General features: G+C 49.7%; 1 protein-coding gene across 11 annotated transcripts in view; it reads left to right on the plus strand.

The window, feature by feature from the left end:
* Tnk2 (tyrosine kinase non receptor 2) overlaps positions 1 to 24,127 on the plus strand; it is a 38,582-nt gene that overhangs the window by 4,585 nt on the left and 9,870 nt on the right. For 3 of the 11 annotated variants that reach the window (XM_031363675.1, XM_031363680.1, XM_031363676.1), the window contains exons 2-9: positions 14,016 to 14,196; positions 16,267 to 16,337; positions 18,187 to 18,408; positions 19,577 to 19,729; positions 20,183 to 20,460; positions 20,991 to 21,117; positions 21,560 to 21,706; positions 21,804 to 21,898. In XM_031363675.1, coding sequence (XP_031219535.1) covers positions 14,034 to 14,196; positions 16,267 to 16,337; positions 18,187 to 18,408; positions 19,577 to 19,729; positions 20,183 to 20,460; positions 20,991 to 21,117; positions 21,560 to 21,706; positions 21,804 to 21,898 — 1,256 coding nt within the window. In that variant the 5' untranslated portion in view covers positions 14,016 to 14,033. Of the gene's footprint in view, positions 1 to 11,123; positions 11,802 to 14,015; positions 14,197 to 16,266; positions 16,338 to 18,186; positions 18,409 to 19,576; positions 19,730 to 20,182; positions 20,461 to 20,990; positions 21,118 to 21,559; positions 21,707 to 21,803; positions 21,899 to 24,127 lie in introns of those variants that run through there. The other 8 variants (XM_031363671.1, XM_031363678.1, XM_031363670.1 and 5 more) reach the window with 6 other exon arrangements.

Consider the following 24,127-nt stretch of genomic DNA (forward strand, 5'->3'; position numbering starts at 1 on the left):
CTCGAACTCAGAAATCCGCCTGCCTCTGCCTCCCAAGTGCTGGGATTAAAGGCTTCTCTTTCATCTTGATAAAGCTAGCTGCCCATTATTTTCTTCCTTCTTAGATTTTATTTATTTTTGTGTGCATTGCATGAGTGTTTTGGCAGCATGAATGTATATGTACCACATATGTGCCTAGTGCCCAACAGGGGTCAGAAGGAGGTGCCTGATCCCTTGGAACTAAAATTATAGACAGTTGTGAGCTGCTATGTGGATGAGAACTTGACCCAGGTCCTCTGGAAGAGTGGCCAGTACTCTTAAGGGCTAAGCCATTTTTTTTAACCACATCTCCTTTTACAAGAGGATTTAGTTAGTTTGTTTTTTTTTTTTTAATTTATTTCTTGAGACAGGGCCTTATCATGTATACCTGATTGGCCTGATATTCACTCTGTAGACCAGGCTAGCCTTGAACTCACAGAGATTCACCTGACCCTGCTTCTCAAGTTTGAGATTAAAGATGTGCAGCACTATTTATGACTTTTAGGGTTTTTTTTGTTTGTTTTGTTTTTAAACTCACTTGACACAGTTAGTTATGCCAAGAAAAATGTACACAACTCCATACAAAGAACCATGCTCTCATATTACTAAACACATAGCAGGGGCTAAAAAACAGAACTGTAGAGCAGGCTCTAGGATTTAATGCAAAAATACCCTGGATAGAAAGGCTTCAGGCTTCTAACCAAACCAGATCAGTGTTAAACAGACTTTATTCTTACTTTTCTTTTTTCTTTCTTTCTTTCCTTCCTTGTTTCTTTCTTTCTTCTTTCTTCCTTTCTTTCTCTCTCTCTCTATCTTTTTTTGTGTAGCCCTGGCTGTCCTGGAACTTACTCTGTTGACCAGGCTGGCCTCGAACTCAGAGATCTGCCCGCCTCTGCTAGGATTAAAGGTGTGTACCACTACTGCCAGACTCTTTCTTTTCTTTCTTTTTTTTTTTTTTTTTTTTTTTTTTTTTTTTTTGGTTTTTCGAGACAGGGTTTCTCTGTGTAGCCTTGGCTGTCCTGGAACTCACTCTGTAGACCAGGCTGGCCTCGAACTCAGAAATCCGCCTGCCTCTGCCTCCCAAGTGCTGGGATTAAAGGCGTGCGCCACCACCGCCCGGCTTTCTTTTCTTTCTTGGCAGGGGTCTGACTATAATGCAGTGGTCAGGAGATACAGCTCATCATGGGGGCTAGGGAAGGCATGGTGTCAGGCAGCTCCTTCCATGGTAGCAGGACTGTCTGGTGTGGCTCACTTCTCATTTCAGACCAGGAAGCAGAGAACACCTGTGCTGGAGTCTGGGCTATAAATCCCTCATTCCCCTACCTAGCCCCATCTAAAGGTTCCACAGATTGCCAGAACAGCATCACCAGCTGGAGACCGTATACCAGAACACTTGACCCTGTGAGACCATTTCCTGTTCAAACCATACTTCCTCCCCTTGATGGTTTTGGTAGCACACGTCCTGTGTAGTACTCTGAAGAGGGAGCTCTTGACAGCACCCATAGCAGCCTATGGTTAGTTGGTGGTTACGTGAATATAAAGATCTAGGTCAGAAACTGCTTCCTTTCCAAGTCTTGAGCGTATGAGCCATTGTCTTTCAGGTTTCATAGTTTGCACTTACGTTAGTTATTTTATCATTGTGATAAGTATGTAAGGAAATCATCGTAAGGGAGGAAACACTCAGAGAGATGGCTTCAGTCTGGGCTTGGATAGCTCGATGGCTTTTGGGCCTATGGTGAGGCAGAAGCAATGCTTCGAACTTCCTGGGGGTAGGAAGGTAGACAGGAAGTGGCAGGTGTCAAAAGCTCATCCTCAGGGACCTGTTTTCCTTTAGCCAGATCCATGTCTTGCTAATGGCCTCAGATCATGACTCAATCAAATGATTAATTCATTGACCAGGTCAGACATCTCATGATCCGGTCGCCTCTCGGTAGCACCAAAGCTGGTGACCAAGCCTTGACCATGGTCCTTTCTGAGAACACTTCCTATCCAAACCATAAGAGTGTTGAAGTTTAAAGTCATTCCAGGCCTTTGCTGCGTAAAGAACTGTTGAAAGTATCCTGTCCCATTAGATAACCCATAGTTCCCGGAGAGCCTCGACTTGCTGAAACTTAAACATCACGTTAAAAAAGGTGATTTTTTTTTTTTTTGAAAGGTCAGGATGGGTATGGGAATCTAATAGGAAATTCTCAGAATAAATTTCTCTAGGTATTGTTACGATTCTTTCTCCATCGATGTTAATGAGACTTGGTATTTAGAACTGTCTGAATAGTGAGTAGGTCTGTAAGCTTATGCTGATTTTCATGACGTGAAGAGTATGTATTTTTAAAAACTATCGTGTCGACAATGGATGCAGTATTTGAAGATGGATTGGCTAGGACAGGACAAGTGATTGCCACAATTATAGCTTTGTCTAGAGCTGTGGTTCTCAGCCCAAGTTTAGATCCATCTAAAGAGGCTTCACGACTGCTTAGACCAATTTGATTAGAGTCATATGGAATGGAGTCCAATGTTGACATTTTCAAAACGCCCAGGTGATTTCAATGTATAGCTGGACAAAGAACTAAGAGCTTAGAGATCCTTGCTTTCAGATGGTATTTTATGGACCAGTGACGACAGCATCTCTCAAGAGCTTGTTATAAATTCAAACTCTTGGACTCAACCTTTATCTTTGAATTCAGAACCTGCATTTGTGGCTTTTGTGTACATTGGGTTTAAAGGACAGTGGCCAGCTGGGCATGGTGGTGCACACCTTTAATCTTAGCATTAGGGAGGCAGAGGCAGGGCAATCTGTGAGTTTGAGGCCAGTTTGGTTTACAAAGAGAGTTCCAGGACAGTCAGGGCCATACAGAAAAACCCTGTCTCAAAAACAACAACAACAATCACAACAAAACAGTAGCCTGTACTTAGAAATGCCTGCTGTGAGCCTGCCTGCTATTTGGCATGGGTATGGATGTTTACTTTTTTGTCTGCTGTCTGTCTGTCTGTCTCTTTCTTTCTCTGTGTGTGTGAGTGGGAGTGTGAATGTGGATGTGCACATGCCATAGTACATGTGTGAGGATTAAGGGACAACCCTAGTCGTCTACTTCATTCTGAGCCAGTGAGCCAGTGCTACCTTGCTGTCTTTAAAGTGGGATTGTGTAGATTCATACTCTTTATACAGATTCAGGTCCTTGCCCTTTTGCAGCCATCTCCCTAGCCTACCATCTGCTTTCTTATGTGTGATCTTAAAACACTACACGCATGCATGCATGCACACAGGCTGTGATGGCCCATGTGTGGCCATTAGAGAATAGCTTGTGGAAGTTGGTCCTCTTCTTCCACTATGTTTCCTGGGGATCAAACTCAGATCAAACTTAGGTGGCAGACTTGGAAGGCAGGCATGAACCTTAAGGGCTCAGCCATCTCTACAGCCCCGTTGTTTTTGATACTTTGTTACCTTGGTTTAAACACAAAAATAGCCCTTGTTCTTATTTGGTAGATACATTTTATCAGTCTGAACATATTACTGAGAATTTTCTGTATGAAATTTTCTTCTCCAGAGCCTGTTTTTTCCCCCTCCTCAGTTGCTTTTTCGTATGTTTTTTTTTTTTTTTTGTTCTCTCCCAATTAGAGGTTTTATTTGGTATTTGATAAATTTTTGTTTTCTGCTTCTGATCAAGGAACAAGTTTGTGAGGCTGTGGTGCTGGGTGGCTTGTTGCTGGTTTTATGTGATGACTTGAACAGGCTGTTTATTGGAAGCCTCTAGTTTGAGTGTCTTTATATCTTTCTCGGCTTGGTCGGAGTTCAGAAGACAGCCCTTGCCTTGCCAGGCAGGGAGCTCCCAGATCTCTGGAGCGGGTGGGGAAGGAAGCTGGACTCGGCATTTACTGTGTATTCTCCTTGTTTGGGGTGTGGCTCTCCCTGTTGTCAGTAATGCCTCCTGGGATACTGTGCAGAGACCTAGTGTGTTTCTCTATGCAGGTAGAAGGGCCTCTGCAGCGCAGTAGAGGGCCAGTCACTTGGAGTTTGTGTTGGGAAGGTAGACAAGAGGTATTATTAGCTCTTAAAGAGTTAACTAGTCATACTCTCAAGTTTGAGCATTTTTAGCTTTCTCTTTCAACACCTCACCTCCTTTTGGCACCGCCTCTCTCTTATGGCCCAAACAGTAACAGTTACTCTTCTTCATCTCTTGGTATCCACTCCTGATGACTCCTCCTTTCACGCTTTGAGCCAATCACCCCCTTACCCATTCAGAATCTAACATTTTCCTGTGATCAAACAGGCAGGATACAGTAGGATTTGAAGTACACTGACACTTCTACTTATTCCCAGACTCTCCTCAGGCCTGCAGCGGTGCCTGTGTTCCACTTGCTGGGGCTTTGGTCTAAAGAGTGTGGGCAGTGCACGTTGCACGGTGAATGTTCTACAGCACACAGCTCTGGTGCTGCTGCTCCTTTCCTCACCCCTCTGCCAGGGCTTGACAATAGGCCACTTCAGCTCAGGGCTCTTGGTGAAGGAGTGGGGGTGGGCAAAGCTAGAGTCAGAAGTGGGCAGGGTGGCCAGCTGGGTGGCTCTACCCTGCCCTGGAAGAGCTCTGGCAGTAGCTGACTGCATTATCCTCTCCCCCCTCCTCCCTTCCCCCTGGAGCCAGTAGTGGTTTTTGCTGCTGTGAGGGAGTCCTGGGCCGGGCAGTGGGTGAGAGATCTGCAAGTTGGTATCCAAGCCCTGGTGCAAAAGTGTCACATGGGAGGGAAATCTGGATAGCTACAAGCATTTGTCCTCGGTCACATATTGCTGGGGTATTTATAGGGGAAAGGCAGAGATCCAGGAGCATGATTGGATGCCATGGATGTCAATATGCTTCTCTTTAGCTGGGGCAGCACAAAACACTTTCATGGTCCCATCAAGACCATCATGTGGGTGTTTGGTGCTAGCTGAGGAGGCAGCATCTCCCCTCCCTCTGAAGTTGAAGGCTTCCATTCTTACCATGCTTCTATTCCTGCTTCTGTACCCCACTCTTGCCCTGGCACTCCATTCGTCTTTCCCCAGTTCCCCAATAAGACTGGGATGCCTTACAGATACAGACATGCATCTGGTTGATACATGTGGTTTCTGAGCCCAAATCTGGCTTCCTATAGTCCAGTCAGAAGGCTGTTCTGTGAATGCTGGTTCACACTCTCCTCTGCCCAAGTTGTCCTTGGGTAGTTCAGTGGGTTTGGGACAAAAGTAATTGAAATGGTTGACAGCCCCTCTTTCCATGAAGGAAGTGAGTTCTCTGGGTTGAAATGAGTGAGCAGCAATAGGGCCTGGTGGTACACACTTTTAATCTCAGTAATTGGAAGTCAAGACAGGCAGAGTTGGAGGCCAGCAAGGGCTCCGTCATGGTAGGGAGAAGGTGGGGAGAGCCAAGGCAGGGAGAGGGTGACCTGACTTGTTCCTGGTGTCCACTGGGCAGCCTAGGGGCAGCAGCTCATGGGGAAAGAGGCTCCTCTTCTCCATTGTCTGTCACCAAGGCTGAAGGCTTTCTTAGCTCTCTCTATTATGTCTCTTGCTGGATTCTGGCTATTTTACAAGGCACTAACCACAGGCTGGCCCAAGTCTGTGCTAATGGCTATCACAGTAGAATTATGCACTTACCCAAAGTGTTACACAAATAATAACTTTTTTTTTAAAGATTTATTTATTTTATGTATATGAGTACACTGAAGCTGTCTTCAGACACACCAGAAGAGGGCGTTAGATCCCATTACAGATGGTTGTGAGCCACCATGTGGTTGCTAGGAATTGAACTGAGGACCTCTGGAAGAGAAGTCAGTGCTCTTAACCATTGAACTACCTATCTAGCCCCAAATAATAACTCTTTAAGGACTGGAATATAATATTTTTTTACGTGTTATGGGCGTTTTCACTTGAATGTGTGTCTATGCACAGTGCACCACACGAGTGCAGTGCCCACAGAGCCCAGAAGAGGGAGTCATAATCCCTGGAACTGGAGTTACAGACAACGTTGTAAGCTCATGTAGGTGCTAGGAATTGAACCTTGGCCCTTTGGAAGAACAGCCAGTACTTTTAACAACTGAGCCATCTTTCCAGCCCCATGATGAATAATTTCTAAAAAATATTTTTGGCTCTTTCATGAGAGTTTTAAGTTTTTCTTCTTTTATTTATATGCATTCCTTTAATAACCCATGGGTATTGGTAGAAGCAACTGTTTGAGGATAGAAAATGGGAGCTTAGAGAAATGATAGCATTTGATTAGGGTCTTATATATAGGAATTCATCTTGAAGGCCAGGAGACAGGTATCACAAAGACCTTTTCAGTGTAGGTGGGAGGAATGCTGAAGAGGTTAAAGGGGTGATTGGGTGGTGGCCTGGGGGAAGGAGGAGTGTGGCTGCTGGTGAGGATGTGGCTTCTGGCCTGGCTGGTTTGTGCTGTTTGCCCCTGGGTTACTGGGTAGGTATTGGAGTAGCTACCAATCAGGAATAGTGGTAGGCACCCATGCAGGAGTCTGCGGGGGTGCACTTAGGTGGGACATGCAGATTATGGTACCAGTGCAGCATCCTGCTGGAACTGCTCTGTCAATTTTGACCCAGGAGTGGAGACAGCATAGGGTGGTAGACCTAAGAGTGAGGAAGTGGACCCCCAGGGAGTTAATCATTCTTTGAGAATAGAAGGAAGGGTACAGTCTGAAGTCTTTAGAAATAGCAGTTGATAGGGAAGGGAGTGCCATTTTCCTTTGGGGTGTGGCCACTGGTATGTGGCCCATGTTTCAGTGGATGACATCAGATCCATGAGCACATGGGCAGCATTGGACTCAGTGGGTTATAAAAACAAAACAAAACAAACAAACAAAAAAAAACCAGAATGACAGAAATAAAAGAAATACCCCAGCTCAAAGAGTGAATGGTGCTCAAAAGAGGATGTAGTAGTTATAAAGACAAAGTTTAAAGTTAGGAATACTGTTTATGTTCAAACACAGTATATGCTTTAAAATATTCTTCAGTTCTCTAAGTATGATTTCAAGTAAAATTTTTCTAAAATACAAGGATAATGATGACGGGGTTTCAGGGTAGCTTTGGTCTGTGGACCCAGTATCCCTAGGGAAAACATCTCAGCCTGGCCCAACCACAGGACGTCAGCTAGCCAGCTCCTTGGGAATGAGTGGGCCCCTTGTCCTGAAGAGGGAGAGGGTGTGGGCAGCCATGGTGTGTGTCTGAATCATTCCCTTCTCTTCCTTGGCCTCTGGCCAGCTGCCGCCTCAGACCAGTGATGTCATACCACGCTGACCTGAAGGTGTGGGGTTACTTGGTACAGTTCCCTCTGGGACGAGGTCCTGAGGGGAACCAGCCTGGCCTTTGTCCAGAAGCGTGGACCCTGCATACAGACAGGTGAGTTGAGCAGGCCTGACGTGGTGGGGTTCATTTGAGAGATGAGATATTCCTGTGACTGCGGCTTGGCGAGGAGCTGTTGACCTCCACTTCTTTGCCAAGATGTTATTCCTCCTGTGCTTACCAGAGAAGGGAAGCATGCTTGTTAGGTTGCCATAGATTTCCAAGAATATGGTAGATTGTTTTGGAGGGAAAAAAATCTTGGCTGGAAGTTACTTGTCACATCTACTTCTCTGTGGGAATTTGTGACTTCACTGTTGCTGTTGGAGAGGGAAGGTGGGCTGGTGCCCCTTAGTTACATGGTGTGGAGAGATAAAGGGAAGAGTGACACACAGTGCAGTTGTTGATGTGGACGGGGTCCCCAGATCTCCGAGGTGGTTTGGTTTCTATGGATTTCTTTCATGGCAGTATGGTGTTGGAGGTGAGCTGGAGAAAGCAGGAATAGGGAATGGTTTTGAACCTTCATTCAGCCCGCCAGGGCGAAACTGGGATGGGCGAGTCACACTCAGCCTGTTCTCACAGCAACCTGCTGGCCTTGGATCCTTGTAGCTGCTCTGAACACTAGTGTTGTCATCGCAGTGGTGAGATACCAAGGCTTCTGTACAGACTAGAACCCAGGACCCAGCAGAGCCCTCTCCCTGCCATAGCGGTGCCACGATGGGCGCTGTGAAGAGGAAGCCTGCTGGGAACTCAGAGTGCCCTCCTAGAATCCCTCTTCTTTGCCTTGGGATAATGGCAGGAGTCTCTAGACATCTCTTCTCTGTCCCAGGAAGGGGGAGTGCTCAGAGTTCAGCTGAGCTCTAAATACTAGTTGAAAAGAGTCAGAGGATGCCTCAGATGCCATAGGAATGAGAGGGTTCGTGATGTGTGTGTTGCCTTAGGCCCCGAGGGTCAGAGGGAGAGAAAAGCCTCTGCAATGGCACTTGCTGGCTGGCCACAACCTCACCCCAGGGCTGAGATGCAGCCTTCCCCAGCGTGTTTGGAAGTGACTTCTCCAGCAGCCTAGGCTCTCCCGTTCTGAGGTCACAGAGTCTGGCCCCAGTACACTGGTCTGCCTCGCTCAGTTCCAAGCCCAATGCTGTCTTGAGAGGAAAGGTCCAGGTGGATACATGAGGGCAAGGGGCTGGGTTGGGTCTGTCATCCTGCCCATGAGGGTGGGGGTGTGGCTTCCATGAGGAGTGGGTTAGGGAGCTACCAGTTAGAACTTGTAGGCATGCCCAGCATGTTGGGGCCAAGTATTGTTGGAGCTGAGTAGGTGGGCGCTGAGGGTAATGGAGGAAGATGCTTGCTAGGAGGGGCTCAGTGAAGTAGGAGACAAGCGTCTGTGGCTTCTTAGTTGACTCTCGTATTGTATTATTGAGCATCAGAGTGTTGGATCCCAGTGGTCCTATTTGGTGGTCCTGGAGCTTCAGTCCTGGAGGCGACCTGAGGTTCCGAGAAGCAGTGGTTCTGAAATCAGAGTGGGTGGAGCCTCTTCTCTGGTTCCCAAAGGGTCGCGGGCCAAAGGGTCGCGGCTGGTTACTGCTCACAGGTTAGGTGCCCGAAGAACACCTCTACACTGAGGAGAATAGAAGCTAGGGAGGAGGGGATGCCCGTAAACTCAACTAGAGGGGAGACTGTGATAATCTGCTGGTTGTGGACCCTTAGAATTCATGCTGGTGCCAGGATTGGAGCCTTTCCAGCCTAGGCGCTTTAGCAGCCCCTCCCCTCCTGAAGGATGCTCGAGGCCCGCCCCCCCCTGGACGCAGGGCAGTGACGCTGCGGGTGCTGCTGCAGCCGGTGCGGGTGGAGGGGCGGGGGCTACGGGCAGCATCGCTTTCCTCCCTGCCCCAGTGGTGGGACTTCAGGCCCAATGGGGGAGAGATCTGCTTACCAGCGCCTGGCTAGGGGCGAGGAGGGACAGCAGGTAATTGGGATAGCAAGATATGTGGGGTTCCGGCCTCGTCATCTGCTGGTGATCTGTGGGCCCAGCTCTGCTCTCTGCAGCAGGAGCTTCTTAAGAGTCCAGGGTGTCTGTGCTTTTTTCCCTCCTCGTCCCACTCCCAATCCCTAGATCTCTGGGGCCAGGAGGCTGGGTGCAGAGTGGTGTGTGTGTGTGTGTGTGTGTGTGTGTGTGTGTGTGTGTGTGTGTGTGTGTGTTGGATATGTCTGAGGTGATGATGATGGTGACTTATTGATGCTGGTGTCTGACTCAGTAAGCATGGGTCCCTAGGGGCCCAAATAAGGTGCCCTTTAGGCTTTTGGTAGTGCAGGTGAGGAGCCTAGGACACACAACTAGTATTCAGGTTCACTCTTTTGTGGGAAGAAGCTGTGTCTTGGGGAGTCTCATTAATTGGCCCGTTGAGTATGTGTATCAATCTAAATATCCCTGTGTGCTTTTGAAAAAGGCACTGTGTTCACAGGGCTGCTTCCTTCCCCTTGGAGACCGAGCACGTTCTCTCCTAACCTCTAGAGGGCAGTAGCTGTCAGGAGAAGGGGGAATGTGCCTGGGAATTGAGAGGCAGAAAGGTCAAGGCTGTTTTCCCTGGGGAGAAAGAGGTCCAGGAACTGGCTTCCAGCTCTGCAGCATATGTTGCCTGCTTTAGGGTAAGCTGCCAGGCCGTCCTATTTAGATGTCTAAGGGATCAGACATGGGAGTTCTGGTGGATTTGAGGGCTGCCTTTTTGGGGTGCCTAGAGTTTTTAAATTGGCCAGCCTAATCAGCCTCAGCTTGCAGTAGAGGTAATAAACCTGATTAGTTTACCGATAACCCCAGGCTCCTAGGTCTGATGGATAGGCTGTAGCCTTCCCCAGTTTGAGTGTGTGGTCAGCAAATCTGTGGAGAAAGGCAGTGTCCATGAATCCTGAGTCTGACCTCTGTCCTCACACATCATATTTGCTGAGCCTCAAAGAGAGGCTGTACTTGACAATCCACAGTCTTTGTATGAATGTCAGTGGGGAAGGGCTATTGCTGGGAGCCCCCCTCCCCTGATTAGAATAGGAAATGGTTTTCTTTCCCAATAGGGAGTTCAAACTCTGGAAGAGATCCTGGAAAGAGAGTCTGAGGTGCTGACTTCCCAAAACTCAACCTCAGCTGCCTCCCTCAGGAGCCAGCTGTGGCTCCCTGAGTGGACAGCCAAGAGAGCAGTATACAAGAAACAGGGGCTCCTTAGGCATGGCTGGGGGTGGGGAGCTGGGATCTGGGGAGCAGAAGAGAACTTCCTGCAGCTGTCAGGTGTATCTGCGGGCTATAACAAGGGGGTGTAGAGCAGCTGGCACTTTTGAGGGTCAGAGGGACCATTTGTCAGCTGTAAGAATATGGGGGCACATAGAAGCTTGATGGAGTGCCTCCAGATGGCTTAAGCTGAGGCTGTTACACGTGTTGGGTGCTGCACAAGATACATCTCCAACAGCCTGATATCCTATAGCTTTGAGGTAGGAGTATCCCAGTGGAGGGTTTAGGACATGTTTGTTTATTTAGAGGGATTTTTGGATCTTTGCCAGCTAATCTGGGGAGTGAGCACCCTGGTTGTTGTGGGCAGTACACAAGGCAATCCCAGGGGAGAGGTGGAGATTCTCACTGCCCCCCCCCCCCCCCCCCCCCAGCTCTTGGCTGGATTGTCCCACTCTGGCAGGCTGCCTGCCTCCTATTTCCGTCGGGCACCAGGGTAACAGGGCCACATTAGCGTCTGAGCCAGGAGACACCCAGCCAAGGTTGGGACGTGTGTGGGGGAGGGTCTCTGAGGGATCTGTCTACAGAATCCCGGAAAGACTCCCATAGACCCAGAAAAGCCTTTAGGGGGCTTGTAGCCCCTTTTTATATGTGCTGTTTGATTCACAGCCCTCACCGAGATCCCAGGGGTTTTCTGCACCCATGAGGGTTGCAGTGGAAGCCGGAGACAGGGAGCCTTGTGTAGGGGACGTCAGTGGGGCCAGTGCTGGGAAGAAGAGTGCCCCCCCATTCCTGCTGTCCTCTTGGCTGAGATTCAGAAAGGTTTTTTTCAGCCAGTGTCAGAGCCGCTCAGCTGGGGAGGGAGGGAAGGAGGACAGGCGGGCAAGCAGGCGGTGGGGGAAGCCCGGGAGTAGGACCAGAGCTGTGAGCACTGCACTGGAGACAGGACAGAGGACCCAGCCTGCGACCAGCTGTGGAAACCCAGCAGGGCTTGCAGGGGAGCAGAGCCACCACTCCATTCTTCTTCCCTGTCCCCTACTTCTGTGTGGGACTCGGGGGATTTCTAGGACAGGTTCCCCCCACCGTCTGAGCAGAGCACAAAACTCAGAAGCTGGGGTCCTTGCCTGCCCACTTTAGAGCTAGGCCATAGCTCCTGTGACTTAGGGGCTTCAGTTCGTGGAGATGCCAGCAGCCCGTCGATTTCCTGGCCTTGAGCTCTCCTTCCCTCTCCTGGCCAGACTGCGGCGACGGCTGTACACAGTGAGTGGGGTCCCGGGGTAGGAAATGGACTTGCTTTGAACAAGGTTAGCCCCTCAGTAGTAGCACTAAACAGAGGGGCAAGGAGTAGGCAGGGCTGAGGGACACCTTCCTGAGGCCTGTGGGTTGGAGTGCTTTTCCCTTCTGTCGGCTGCATTCATCCTGTGTGTGTGTGGTGGGGGTACTGGGTGGTCAGTCTAGTGTGTGCTTACATGAAGGCCACTGAGCCATGTGTGTCACACACAGCTGGTGTAGATTCCACACCAGGGTATGGGCCACACACACAGAATTGGAGATGCCTGAGCTAGAGGTCACTGCTCTCGTGCCCTGTGCTTCATAGACAAAGAAACTTGGGCTGCGGGGACACTTAGGGAGGTCACTCCAGCCTTGCAGTAGGAATGGGGACTAGAACTCCACCCGACTCCTTGTTCTTCACCAGGATCCCAGTGTCCTTCATAGGCTTCCTACCTCTCCTCCCCCACAGCAGCCCTGTTTCTGGATTGGGGAGCAGGGGGGGAGCTGAGCAGAGAGGGCTCTTAGCTGGTCAGTCAGGAAAGGGAAACAGGCTGCGCTATGTTTTCTAAGCAGCTTCAGGAGAAGGGCTTCTGGGTTTCACTGAGCCTCCCTGTCCGGGAGAAGAATCCGAGTTGTTTACCTGGAGTTGGAAGAAGGGAATGGGGAACCTGGAGCCTAGGGCTTGAGGTGTGAAGGGAGGGGAGCCTGCTGCTGCTTGTCCTGATGGGGTTGGTACCCTCTCACCTGGAAGCCTGCCACATAACCAGTGGATTCACTTTGCTCCAGGGCCAAGGCAGTGGATGGGGGAGCCTGGCCCAGTGATTCCCCACTATACACCTTTAGGCTTTACTCCGGAAGGCAGTGGTGCCTAACACACTTTGTTTGCAAAGAGATGGTTTTGTTGAGAATAAAAGAGTCAGTACAGGTAATGCTTAGAACCAGCATAGTAACTCTAGTTATTTTATTTTATTTTATTATTTCATGTGTATGGGTGTTGCCTGCATGTATGTCTTTGCACACTGTATACAGTGCCTGAAGAAGCCAGAAGAGGGAGTCAGATCACCTGGAACCCCAGGTGATTTTGAGCTGCCATGTAGGTGCTGTGAATTGGATCTGGGTCTTCTGAAAGAGTGTTCTTAACCTCTGAGCCATCTCTCTAGGCCCATAACTATAGTTTTGAAGTATCATACATTATTTTTATTTCCCTTCACAAAATGTTACATGCTAGGTATATGTAGAGTCAATAAACATGGTGTCAACTGATAATATTATACAGAGATAGAGGGGAAGTCATTGGTAGCATTTATGTATTTTGTCATTTACTGGCTGAAGTAGGAAAGAGTGGGGTCGCTCGGACCTCAGTGGAGCCACTGAGGACAGAGTCTCAACATAATAATGGCACATTCTTCACTAATGCCTTCTATCCAGATACTGAACTCATGCCATGCTCCAAATAAAGTAGAATTTTCCTCAGGTTACATGGTAAACAGTTTACACAGTTCAAGGAAAATCAGGTCCCATTGAAACTACAAAAGTGTTTTCTTGTTTAAATGTAAAATAGAATCTAAGTCTCTGGATTCTGATCATTCTAACAGTTTTTACCTGCACGGACTAAGTTGTGTGGAATTTGTATGTTCAGTTCTGTCTTGTGCATTCTTGAATAACTAATGTTCTTATCCCCCTACCACCTGCTAACTGTCACAACCCCACTCCCCATACACATGCACTGTGACAAGCAAACACCCCCTCTCTCTGGATGGCCGCACAGTCCTTAGGAGAGCCATTCAAATAAAGGCTACAGTGTACTGTTTGGAAGCCGCCCGCCCAACAGCCCAGCTGCTGCCTCACAGTCTTTGGTTGAAGAGCCGGGGTTTGAACCAAGGCTTTATCATTCTCGTTTGTAACTCTTTGTGCTACTCTGAGCTGCCTGGGAAAGTCTGAGGTCCGGGCACTGGGTTGGCAGGAGCACTGGGAATTGTGGGAGCAGGAGGCTCATGCTAGGCCTGGGTGGTGTGTACTGTATCTGTGATCAGGAGTAGGTCACCTGGTCTGGGCTCATCACAGCTGCTCCAACTCAGCTGTTTTAGGTAGCAAGAAAATGCTTTGAGTGCTATAGGATGCGGGTGAGCCAAGGGCACTGATGGGCAAGTCTGCCATCTGCTCACATCCCTTGGCTGCTCAGCTATTCTTTCATTTCTACAGAGGCTGGGGAGCAGCAGCATGCAGCCGGAGGAGGGAACAGGCTGGCTGTTGGAGCTGCTGTCTGAGGTACAGCTACAACAGTATTTCCTGAGGCTTCGAGATGACCTCAACATTACCCGCCTGTCTCATTTTGAATATGTCAAAAATGAAGACCTGGAAAAGATTGGCATGGGCCGGCCTGGTAGGTAGCCCACGGACTTTGCTTTCTCTTCTGACCGTGTACCTCGTTTGTGTTCATCATGGCCCAGCACACTCTTCGTAGTGGCAGCTGAGAGCTCTGCCAGCCCCTGACCTGAGATGCGTGGGAGGTGGGAGTAGAGTGCTGTTCACAGGGTGCCCAGGGGACGGTGTGTAGTTGGATGTAAATTCAAGTTGGAAGTTGAGGACGGAGTCTTAGAGCTGTGGCCACTCAGAGTTAATTGCATACACCTTTTTTTGCTTTTTACCCCAGGTGCTGGGTATTGGATTTAGGGCCTTACCTGTGCCACCTGGGTGCTCTGCCAGTGAGCACACCCTAGGCCTCCCTGCCTCACTCCCTTTTAAAGAGATACTGAACCTAGGACCTTTCACATGCGAGGCAAGGGCTCCACTACTTTCTGCACTTTGTGGTTTTGAGACAGACTGTCAGTAAGTTACCCAGGGTAGCCTTGAACCTTCTATTGCTCTGGCAAACCATGGACTTAAACCTCCTCCTGTCTCAGCCTCCCTCATAGCTGGGCAGGCCTGTGCTACCAGGTCTGCTCTCTAATCTCTCCCACTGGGTTTTGTGGGATGTATTTCCTGTGTCTCTCTTGTTTCATTCTGAACACCAGTGAGGTTGATGCCAACAGATCTACAATGAGACAATAAACTCTCAGGTGGGGCTAGAGGGATGGCACAGTGGTTAAAAGCGTGTACTGCTCGGTTATAGAGGACCCCGGATTGGTTCCCACATCTAAGTCAGGTAGCTTGTGACTGCCTGTAGCTCCAGGGTCTGACACCTCTTCTGGTCTCCATGGGCACCCTCACACATAAGGCATAGACATACACTGACACAAGCACAATGCATACAAATAAAACAATCTTTTAAAGAACATTTCTCAGCCTGCTAACACACTGATACTTTAGTCTTTTGTTTCTTTCTAAACTAAAACTAGCAGTTACCATCTAGAGGGGAGAAATCTATCAGGGGTTGTGAGTAGAACTCTCTTGTTAAGAGTTGTTTACTTAACATCCATGAAGTTCTGGGTTTAATTCCCAGCACCAAAACACAAACATCTCAAGAGGTGGAGGCAGAAGGATCCGTAGTTCAAAGTCATCAGCTACATAGCAGATTCATCCAGCTCCGGCTATGATGGACTATCTCAAAAAAAAAAAAAAAAAAAAAAAAGAACCACAATTAGAAACCTCAGTGTGTCCAACTCAAAATAGCCAAATGTTTTACAAGCTAAAAACCAAAACAAAATAAAAAGACAATAACTTACGCTACTTTTGCTTAGATAGTTGATTTCTGTCCTACTTAGGGACACCATAGCTGCATGAAACTCCATGAGCAGAGCAGCTCGTTGAGGAAAGGGTTTATTTAGTTTACACTTTCACATCACTGTTCTTGAAGGAAGTCAGGACAGGAGCTCTCAATAGGACAGGAACCTGGAGGCAGGAGCTGATGCAGAACCCATGGAGGGGCGCTGTTCACTGGCTTGCTTATGGTGTGCTTAGCCTGCTTTCTTATAGAACCTAGGGCCACCAGCCCAGGAATGACACCACTTACAATGGGCTGGGCTCCCCACCCCATCAATCACTAATTAAGAAAATCCCCTACAGGTTTGTGTTCAGCCCAGCCTTATGGAGCCATTTTCTCAATTGAGTCTCTTTCCTCTCTGATGACTCTAGCTTGTGTCATATTGGCATAAAACCAGCCGGCATAGTGTCTGATATCAGTAGTGTAAGAACATCATACGGGAAGTAAACCTTAGAATGGAGACAGTTGTGTGTGTTTCCTTACCTGCATTGTCTGGAGAGTTGTCGAGGTAAATGGCCATCACAGCTGTTGAGTTTTGATGAGTAAACACTTCCGGCCAGTTTGAGAATCATCACAGAGGCAGAATGTAGAGATTGGGTGAATGAAATTCCTGGTTGGCAACTGATGCAGTTGGTGGCATTAGGTTGAGCAGTATCCCGGGAACTGAAGAGGTCGGTCGGGTGGACAGCAGCCTCTTTGGGAGGGTATATGAGCTGTCTGACCGATCTTGGTCACTTTCCCTCCTTGCAGGCCAGAGGCGGCTGTGGGAGGCCGTGAAGAGGAGGAAGGCCATGTGCAAACGCAAGTCATGGATGAGCAAGGTGTGTGAGTAGGCTGTGAGGGGTGGAGGAGCACCCCAAGGGTCTCACTGCTGGCAGGCCAAGGAGCCTTCTCCTGTTGCCCAGAGGTGTAATCTCACCGATTCCCTCACACTTTGTACAGACCTCCCTTCTCTAGGCTCTTATCTGGCAGGGCACTTGTGGTGCTGCCTGGCTAAGAGTCTGTCTCCGCCACAGACAGACACATGAACGGCCTGTGTGCAGTAAGGGCTTCACAGCCTCTCTATGTGCAGGAGCTGGCACTTGTTGACAAGTGTTCCTTCCTTTGACTGTCGGGCCAGTGTCCAGAAAGGGGTAGCAGGGACTGTCTGGACATCTTTGCCTTATTCTCTCTGCCCCCCAACACTTCCCCCGTGCTCTCCGGTCTTTGGGTTCCTGTGGTCATCTGGTTCTGCTGTCAGCTTCCTTCCCCACAGCACCGCCCCCATCCCACCCCCATCCTAATTTGGGTCTGTGGTGTTGTGAGTCCCTGATCTGACTCAGTGGAACTTTGCCCATTGTCTGGAAGACAATGAGAGAGGAAGTAAGCCAGCCAGGGCCTCCCTCCCTGCTTCTGGCCTCAGAACTGGGGTGAGGGGTGAGCAGGGCAGAACAGCTGGACTGGGATTGGACAGTAGAGATTTTCTGGCTGCAGTCTGGCAAAGGGGCTGTCTCTTGAGAGCCTGTGGCCTTTTCTGGGGACACAGTTCTGGTCCAATGCCCAGGTCTTAGTAGAGGATGAATGTGTTGAGACCTATTGTCAGTAGAGAAAAGCAGTGTGGGATTTTTGGATCTTGCCCCAGCTCATAGTAGGTCTCTGGGTGATCAGTGGCCCTCTCTAAAATTGTTATGTCTTCAGTAAACCAGCATTGGCTCCATTACCCAGCTTACCATCCAGAACTGTGGAAAGGGCCTCTAGCTGCAGTGGCTAAGGTAGATCTTGTAAGTTGAATGTTATTGGCAAATATTAGGAATTTAATTACTGGGAGGAGGGAACAGAGTCCAAAAAGGTCCTCAGATTTGAGCTGCCCCTTAGGGAAGTGAGAAGAATCTGTAGCCTGGTGGCAGAGCTTTGGATACCCCAGGGGAGGGCCAAGTCAGATAGCATGGCCAGGTGCATTCATTCATAGTCCTTCTCTTCCCGTCTCTTGACCTTTGGCCCGTCTTTCTCCAAAATAGGCCTTAGAGACCCCTCTAGTCTTCCTTCCTTCCCAGCCTTTGGCTCTAGGAGCCTCTCCAGAAGGCCAGCTGTCTCTCCAGGCCCTTCTCCAGCAAAGACTGGCTTCATCTGCACCACATACACACACATAACACATACTCATGGTTCAACCTCAGACTAAAATTATCTTCTCCCCTGGGCAGGATGAAGGGCAGCCGACTCCCTAGGGAAGATAGAGACAGACAGCGCCAAATGGTTAACCCAGAGAAGGGGCCAAGGCTAAAAATGGACAGGGAGCTGTTTAGAGGGCCCCTTGGGCTCCGACCCTCTCTTTGTATGTTAGGGGCAAGAGACTGCTGTTTAGGAGGTTCAGGAAGGGAAGGGTAGGATGGGAGGAGCTGTAGACCAGGGCTGGGGCTTGGGGGTGTACCTGGAGGGCTTTGGGCTATCTCTGTCTTCACAGACTGTTTGGGGGTAACTTCAGCCACAAGCTGCATATTCATCTGTTTTTGACACCTACCCTGAGGCTTCAACTGTGGGTTTCCAGTTAGGGTAATATTCTAGATGTGTGTGCCTTTAACAGGCTGCCCCTGGCAGCTTGGAAAGCCAGGAGCTGTCTGAGGCTTACCAGTAGGGTGGGACTGAGTGACTGGGGCCCTGGGTTCCATCTGGCTCCTGGCTGCTTTCAAACAGGTGTTCAGTGGAAAGCGGCTGGAGGCTGAGTTCCCTTCCCATCACTCTCAGAGCACCTTCCGGAAGCCCTCCCCCACCCCAGGGGGCCTGGCAGGGGAGGGGACCCTGCAGAGCCTCACCTGCCTCATCGGGGAGAAAGACCTGCGCCTGCTGGAGAAGCTGGGGGATGGCTCCTTTGGCGTGGTGCGCAGGGGTGAATGGGATGCCCCTGCAGGGAAGACGGTGAGCTCTGGGGTGGGCACCTCTCCCCTTCTGTCAGAAGACACGTTGTGAAAGTACTCACCTTTTGAGCCATACTCAGGTTTAACTGAGCACAGTGGTTTCTTTTTTCAAGTCTAAAAATAGTTTGCTTACTATGAAGGATTGGACACAGAAAAATGAAAGGCCAAGGCGTGTTGCTCCCGCTGCCTGGCTGAGGCCATGCAGCCATGCCTTCCTGCAGATGTTTTGTTGAGTTCATTTAAGATACAGTTTTGTTCTGAGACAGCATCTTGCTGGGTAGACCAGGGTGGTTTTGAACCTGTAGTAACAAAGTATTTTCTGTCCCTTTATCCTTTCCTTCCTTCGGTCTTGGATCAGCCTTGAAGCAAGTGCTGTGCTACTGAGCCATGTCTCCATCACTAAGATATAAATTTGATTTACATTTTTAAGTCATAGACCTCTCTCTCTCTCTCTCTCTCTCTCTCTCTCTCTTGTTTTTTTTGTTTTTTTGTTGTTGTTGTTTTTTTGAGACAGGGTTTCTCTGTATAGCCTTGGCTGTCCTGGAAGTCACTCTGTAGACCAGGCTGGCCTCAAACTCATAAATCCACCTACCTCTGCCTCCCAAGTGCTGGATTAAAGGAGTGCACCACCACTACCTGTCTCTTTTTTTCTCTTAATTATATTACAATTCCCCAGTGGATAACCACATACAAACATACATGTGTGGGGGGTGGGGGATACATATTATTTTAAATATATGTATGGGCCAAGCGCATTTCCCAGACAGTATATTAATATTGCTAGCACCCAACAGGATTTGTTAAGTCCTGGCCGCTCAGCATCCCTTTTTCCAAGGGGGCTGCTGTTGGAACCTGCAGTTCTATAGATTATGCCATTATAGTTAAACTGTATTATCATTCTGTTTTTATATTGCCCATCTCTTAACTTATTGTCACTGATAATTTGGGAATTTTTCCAGAAAGAAGAGGTCCACATTTAGTGACCTTTAGAGGTCAGTCAGCTGCCGTACCCATGCAGTGCAAAGGGCAGAGTGTGTAAAGTGACGACCTGCTTACCCACTCAGATGAACAGGTCTGAGACAAGGGTCTTTACATTGAGTTGGAAGGAACATTAGCTCAGTGTTGGGGACCATGATAATCTAACTCCCTGCTAATCCTGCACTGGTCAGGTGAGTGTAGCTGTCAAGTGCCTGAAACCTGATGTGCTGAGTCAGCCAGAGGCCATGGACGATTTCATCCGGGAGGTCAATGCCATGCATTCGCTAGACCATCGAAACCTCATTCGCTTGTATGGTGTTGTGCTCACACCACCCATGAAGATGGTGAGTGCCTGGGTAGGAAGGAGGGTCAGAGGGTAACCTGAAGTCTGGACCCCCAGATGTGCTCTTCCTCCTGCCTGCTCCAGTTTCCCACCACCAGGGTACTGCCTAGTACTGTCATCTCTAGATTCCTACTGCTCATTGGCAAGGAGATGTGCCCATAGGAATGGCTGGCCCTTGACTTGAGTTCTCTTTGGAGTTTCTAGCCTGGGCCTCTTTGGAGTGCTTGATTCTGGAACTTAGGTTCTTGGGGTGTCTGACCTTGAATGGGGACAAGGGGACAGGACAGGCCTTGAATACTCATGGTAGCTCTCAGCAGACCGATCAGAAACGAGCACTGAATACTTTCTGGAGCTATGGCTGACCTCCAGAAAGAGACTGGGAACTTTGCCTCTTAGAGAGTGGCAGCGATCTACTGGATCTACCGGATTTATCCTCTCTTCTGTATGGCCTCAGGTGACAGAGCTAGCACCTCTGGGATCTTTGTTGGACCGGCTGCGTAAACACCAAGGTCATTTCCTTTTGGGGACGCTGAGTCGATATGCTGTGCAGGTGGCTGAGGGCATGGGCTACCTGGAGTCCAAGCGCTTCATTCACCGTGACCTGGCTGCTCGAAACCTGCTTTTGGCTACCCGGGACCTGGTCAAGATTGGGGACTTCGGACTGATGCGAGCTCTGCCCCAGAATGATGACCACTATGTCATGCAAGAACACCGCAAGGTGCCCTTTGCCTGGTGAGGGGCAAGTGTTGCTGGCTTGTAGGGCCCAAGCTCCACTCCAGTTTCAGCAGACCCACACCTCCAACTTCTGGGGCCTCTGTTACCCACCACAGGACTGTCTCTGCTTCGGCCTGTCCTTATCATCTCTGGGCCTGGGTGCCTTTCTTAAGGAAGTAAATGTTTGCACATCCACCCAAGGAGTTCTCCACGGATATTGGAAGGCACAAGAAATCCAAAGGGCATGTACTTGGTGGGGTATTAGGCTTCCTGGAGGACTTGCTGTTAAGTTTAAAATGTATGGCAAGTAGCCAGGCCAGAATGCTCAGTAGGCTTATCTGTGTAGAGCTGGTGGCAGGCTGGAATAGACTGTATCATATCTTGTAGGTAGTGGCTAGTAATATCTGTGTTGGTACCTAGCCTGCCTTGGGTCCTGGTTGGGCAGATCCTTTCCTGAGATCATGGAGTCTCCTAGTACCAGAGGTAGCTAAAGGGGTAACAAGGAGAGGCCCCAAAGAAGCCGTCCTTTGACCCTTATCTTCTGCCAGGTGTGCCCCTGAGAGTCTGAAGACACGGACTTTCTCCCATGCCAGTGACACCTGGATGTTTGGAGTCACATTATGGGAGATGTTCACATATGGCCAGGAACCCTGGATTGGCCTCAATGGCAGCCAGGTGAGTCAGGGGAAGGGGTAGGTTCCCCATAGGGTAGGTGGAAGTCATCCATCCCTGGTTCCCAACCTTGACCCTGTTGGATCTGGTTCTTTTCTGGTAGACTCCCATCTCTTGCACACCCGATGTTGACATGGGAATCTCTGAGAGCTTAACAAAAGAAAAGGGGAAAAAAACAAAACAAAAGAGAAGGGGTAGCCCAGAATGTCCCAGGACAGGCATGGGGATAGGAGGACATGGATGAGAGATGAGTCCTGGGCAGGGCTAGGGCTGGAATAAAGGTCTTGGGCTCTGGGGACACAGCTTTCTTTAAGAGCAGAGCTTTCCCATGGTGGGCAGCCATGTCAGACAGTATCTTCAGCTGTGGGACAGGTCAGAGGGAAAGCAGGAAGTGAAGAGGCAGGTGCTCTGTTGCCTCTAACCTCTGCATCACCCTGCCTGGTAGATCCTGCATAAGATTGACAAGGAAGGGGAGCGCTTGCCCCGGCCTGAGGACTGCCCCCAAGACATCTACAATGTCATGGTCCAATGCTGGGCCCACAAGCCAGAGGACAGACCCACATTTGTGGCCCTTCGGGACTTCCTGCTGGAGGTGAGGGGCAGGTCTGCCCACAGTCTCAAGGTTGTGCAAGCAGGTGGGGCAGTCAGGCTTAGTCCTGGGTTGTGCAATGACCTATTTCTGCCCCTAGGCTCAGCCCACTGACATGCGGGCCCTTCAGGACTTTGAGGAGCCAGATAAGCTGCACATCCAGATGAATGATGTCATCACTGTCATCGAGGGAAGGTAGGGCTATGGGCTACTCTTCTGCCTCCAAGAGTCCCATGGCAGCATGCTGGCAGGAGTGGGCAGTGTCGGAGGTGACAGGCCCCACACTGCTGAGAGCTGCTTCATGGGATTTTCCCTGCCTAGTCTCAGCCCTTTCCCACTGGGCCCCAGCCCTGGCTGTGTGTGAATTAGGGCCCAAAGCTCTTGTGCTGAAGATTAGGCTGCGTCTCAGCTTGGCCTCAGAATTGCTGAGTGTTTCTCATTCTCCTCTGGTGTCTCTAACATAGGATTCCTCCAACACCCCCACCCCAGTTTCTTTCTTTCTTTCTTTCTTTTTTTTTTTTCTCACTTTTCTTTTGGTTTTTCAAGACAAGGTTTCCCTGTGTAGCACTGGCTGTTCTGGAACTCACTCTGTAGACCATGCTGGCCTTGAACTCAGAAATCCACCTGCCTCTGCCTCCCAAGTGCTGGGATTAAAGGTGTACACCACCACTGCCCGGCCCCACACCAGTTTCTTGAGAAAAGGTCTTACGTAGCTCAGGCTGGCCTTAAACTCCTCATCCTCTTGCCTCTATCTCTCCAGCACTGGGGTTGTAAGTATGAGCTGCCGTGCCCCATGCATAGGCCTCTGACCATTTCCCATGGTGCCTTTCAGACCCCAGACACCCTTGCCCTGCTCTACCTCATCTTCTTAGCAACTCTCCATCCCTCCTGTTGAGCTTCCCATGGTTTTCTAGTCATGGGACCCCTCTCCATCCACTTCCTGGACCTCCTGCCCCGATCCTCTTCCAGCCCTTTCTGGTAAGGACTGCTTTGTGTCTGACCAGCTTGAAACTTTAGCTTCCCAGCACCATCCCTTGAGTCAGCTTCCTACCTGCATCCCCCATGTTTCTAGACCTAGCACCTGCCCTGGCCCCACCCTCTGCTGGCCGTTCTTCCAGTCATCTGATCCTTAGAGTCTGAGGAACTGGCTGGGGCCTGGGCTCTGGGACTGGATGAGTGTTGAGGACCAGGAAGAAAAGTGAGGCACAGGGGGAGTCCTTGTACTCCCCTCCTCTGACTCAGAACTGGGTCAGGATGCCTGGATGTCTTGGATTTACCTGTACCCATTGTGGCCCCCGTTCCATTGCTGCAGGCCAGGGCTCAGTCTCATGTTGGGCTCATGTTCCATTCTTGGAACAAGAATGATGTTCTAGCAGGTTACAGAGAATGGGAGTTGGTGGAAATAGGAAAAAGAAGAGAATTGTTAGGTGAGACATGGAAGCGGGAAGGAGCCACATATAGGTCTGGACCTGAGGGGAAGGAAGGGGTGCAGGACATAGTACTCTAGGAGCAGCCTGAGACAGAGAGTGGGGCTGGGTGGGAGCCTTCCTTGGCAGAGCCCTCCTTAGGAGAGACTTAAGCCCGAAGTTGGCCTGTAGCCATTCCTACATACTGGAGCCAGAAAGCCCTGGATCTACCTCCATCCTGTGCTCCTCTGGCCCCAAGTCTTTACCAGTCCCATTTCCTGCTCCATTTGGAGCCTATGTTCCTGCTCCATTTGGAGCTTCCTGTGTGTCTCTAGAAGTGGTGCCCTGGGTCACTGAGAGCAAAGCCAGCTGCAGGAGGGGCCAGGGGAGTGGCTCTTCTGGGAGGTTGTCCTGGGTGCACCCTGTCCTGCCCTTCCGCCCCAGGCTCCTGCTGGCTTCAGCTGCTAATACTGCCACAGCAGATGTGTCAACTTCTAGAACGCCTTCCTCTGAGGTGCCAGCTCTTACTTGGTCCATAGAACTGCTCAGGAGGTGGGAGGTGAGAGACACGAGCCCAAGCAACCTCTGAGTTCTTGGGAGTGGGCCTGTGTGTCTGTGGTTACTGGAGCCTTCCTCCACCTTCTCATCCCGGATTGCTATGTTTGTTTGCCTGTCTCCATGTCTCCAGGTGCATGGGCATTGAGTGTCTTGTTGGATTAGGTTTGTCAGTGTGACACTCTCTTCCTCTGGCTCTTGACTTCCTTATTTCTTGTCTCATGGTCTTGTATTTCTCTTTTCTGAAACTGTTTAGTATGTTTCCTGGTTCCAACTCTATGATTCTGTAGTTTCAGACTCTGTAAGCTTAATCTATAAGCTCAGTCCTCAGGGTCTGGGGCAGATAGAGGACACCCAGGTTTTCCATGAGCTGGGTCTAGGGAGCTCTGTCTAGACTGGGAGGTCTGCCAAGAGCATGGTGGCAAATTCCAGCACTGGGGAGGCAGAAACAGGAGGATTTCTG

The sequence above is a fragment of the Mastomys coucha genome, unplaced genomic scaffold (genome assembly GCF_008632895.1).
Source record: "Mastomys coucha isolate ucsf_1 unplaced genomic scaffold, UCSF_Mcou_1 pScaffold12, whole genome shotgun sequence".
NCBI classification, from domain to species: Eukaryota; Metazoa; Chordata; class Mammalia; order Rodentia; family Muridae; genus Mastomys; species Mastomys coucha.